We start from the raw sequence: 2,994 nt of genomic DNA on the forward strand, positions 1-2,994 counted from the left end.
GGAAGAACACCTTCTTTCCAGCTGCCGTCTCTCTCTGTGATTGGTCAAAACCACAACAACTTCCGTTCCGTCCGCTCATCCCCGACCACATCATTGCATTTTATCACACACACACATATATATATATATATATATATATATATATATATATATATATATATATATATATATATATATATATATATATATTAAAATCACCTTGAGCTGAGTCCAGATTAATTCAAGATGTAGTCGAGTTGGCAGTTAAGATCATATGTATTCAAATGAAGTATAGGCCTACTATTTATACAACTTGTAACATTCAAGACACATCTGCAAGTTTACCTTTTATTTTACTTCAGTTGATCCCCTAGATAATAAAAAAGGTTATTATAAATGTATGCGTTTGCATTGTAACGTGTCAGACCTATGTCAAATACAATAGCAGTAAAACTGTAATACATATGTTAAATAGCAACATTAACACGCTTTAAAAAACATATTATATGTATTTTTAGATTAGCCAATAATTAATTAAACACATCATTAAATATGTTTGGTGTACGAATTTATAAACAAAGTCATGCATAATTATTTTAGTGTTTATTTCAAATGTGCTGTGCTACAGACAGTCAATCAATGAACAATTCTCAAATCGCCATAGATCATAACGTCTAACATAAATGCAGACAGCTATAGAAGTGAAAGAAATAGTCATATATTTTAGCTATAGAACTGTTAGCCTCACCGACTGACTTTGATGGGTAGGGCTGACAGACTAAATCATTAATTTAAAAATAAATTAATGATTTTCTGCAACACAGGTCTAAAATATATACATGTTTTTAAAGTACAATTACAATGTTGTCAGATCTAGTTATGCAATTAGTAAGTCAATGACAAATGTATGATTTATTTATTTGTTATTGACTTTGTTTTATCTGAAAGTGTATTTCTGAACAAGTAAGCAACCAGTTATGCTTCCTGTGTGTGATGTTGATTTTACCTCATTGCAGCTGTTGTAAAAAAAAATACAATCAATAAATATTTATTAAACATATTACATGTCTTTATTATTATTTTTTGCTTATTTTCAGTAACAAAAACAAACAAACAGAAAAGTCACATCAAGGTACTGTCATTAATGAAAGGCACAATACATATATGAGTCTGCGTCATCCTCCTGCATCGACATACGCCAGCTATGAGAACAAGTTCTCCTGAGTAGTGGCATTCCCTGTACTGGTAAAACAACACATTTCACATTTTCCTTTTTACAACAAAATTATAAAAATTAAAAAAATAAATAATGTAATTTTTATTTATTTTTTCTTATTAGCCTATAGGTGAGGGACTGCCTACCCAGCCTCACCTGACTGCACACCACTGGTATGATATGTACCACAGGCTTTTAAAGTAACTATTATTAAATCTTTACTTAAGAAACCCTCTTTTATTCAAACTGACTTAATGAATTACAGACAGATATCTAATCTTCTTTTCTTATCTAAAATTCAGCCGCTTCCTCTCAGCTACCTCCTCAGCAGGTAGAATCTGTTCTGACCTTCCTGTAATGAGCATTAGTATTATGAGTCCAGTACAGTTTATGGTTCACGCCAACACCCAAGTACTCAAAAGAGTCCACTATCTCCACATCAGTTCCCTGGATGTTCACCTGTGTCGATGAGGTGGGTCTGCGCCTCTGAAAGGACTTCACAGATGCGGTATGCACAAACAAATGGACAGTTATCTCAGGGGCAGAATGGACACATTAGATTAAACATGTTAAAGTATAGTTTTCTGTTTCGAGCGTCATTCCTTTAAAGCTACTATGCAACAAGTGGAGTTCGCTTAAGGGCAAAAGAGCCGGGGTCCACTAAGATGTTTAACTGCCAACAGGGTGTTGCAACTTTAACAAATCTTCATCGGTAAGATTTTTACTTTATCCACAGTGTAGAAGTATGGAAACATCTTGTCAGTGAAGGTGTGTGTGAAGATGTGTATATATGTGTTAGTGTCCAGATCCCAGAAGGACAGCTTTCCTCTGTCCCAGTCCAGATTGACTCTGATCCTCTGGAGCTTCTTCTGGACTGAGAGAACCATGTCAGGAGCTGGTGGAGACCGTGCTAAGTATTTACGCCCGGAGAACCAGAGAACCAACCATCCAGACTGCATGAGACTTTTCCTCTGGACAGACTCTGCTATCACACCAACCTCCCAGTCTTTACTGTCTCCAACATCAACATCCCAGCTGTGGTTCCCTGAGTTAAAGCCCTCTGAACTCAGGACACAATGCCAAGATCTGAACCTCTCTGGGTTATCAGGAAGCTGCTGCCCCTCTCCTAAAGTCCCACTGGTCAGATCTTCAGACAGGATGAGTTCTGAACCAGCGGTGTTTGGGTCCAGGATGAGAGGAGTGTAGGAGACCATGTTCTTCATGTTGCTCCAGATGTTGAAGGCCAGGTTGCCCAGATGTTTGGCCTGGTCTATCAGAGCTCCTGAGGGCAGCTGTGGATCCTCCAGCAGGGGGCAGCACTGCACTCTTTCCACTGCAGCCTTGCAGTTGTGCAGGAATGAGACGTTTTCAGCTCTCAGCTGCTCCTCTGTGGCTCTGACTGTGTCTGAAAGAGCTGCTATCTCTCTTCTCAGAGCCTCCATCTTCTCCTTCATCATCCCACTCTTCCATTCCTCTTCCTCCCTCAGTGCAGTCAGCCTGGCCTCCTCTTCCTCTGCTATAAACTGATGAAGCTTCTTAAACTGTTCCTTAATCAGCCTCTCTGTGCGTTTGGCCTGGACCTTAATGTGTTCTGCTGTATGATCAAACTCCTTTAGAACTTTCTTCCTGAGCTCCAGTTTCTTCTTTAGAGGTTTCAGAGTCTCCTGAAGGTTCTTCTTGTGTTGCTGAGCAGCTTCATCGATGGGTCTGAATCTGTGCTTGACGTGTTTCTCTGAATCTCTGCAGACGAGACACACTGGCTGCTGATGGTCCAGACAGAAGAGTTTGAGTTTCTCAGA

At 39.0% G+C, this 2,994-nt stretch overlaps 1 protein-coding gene across 1 annotated transcript; it reads right to left on the reverse strand.

The window, feature by feature from the left end:
- Nucleotides 1-1,890: 1,890 nt before the first annotated feature.
- Nucleotides 1,891-2,622, reverse strand: LOC118564786 (E3 ubiquitin-protein ligase TRIM39-like). The gene has a single exon (XM_036143890.1). It carries the CDS (start codon nucleotides 2,416-2,418, stop codon nucleotides 1,891-1,893), a length of 528 nt encoding a protein of 175 aa, XP_035999783.1. The 5' UTR covers nucleotides 2,419-2,622.
- Between the last annotated feature and the right edge of the window lie 372 nt (nucleotides 2,623-2,994).

The sequence above is a fragment of the Fundulus heteroclitus genome, chromosome 12 (assembly GCF_011125445.2).
Source record: "Fundulus heteroclitus isolate FHET01 chromosome 12, MU-UCD_Fhet_4.1, whole genome shotgun sequence".
NCBI lineage: Eukaryota > Metazoa > Chordata > Actinopteri > Cyprinodontiformes > Fundulidae > Fundulus > Fundulus heteroclitus.

Excerpts from the sequence above, each read along its gene's own strand:
- LOC118564786 (XM_036143890.1), bottom strand. The coding sequence starts at position 2,418 with ATGAAGAACATGGTCTCCTACACTCCTCTCATCCTGGACCCAAACACC.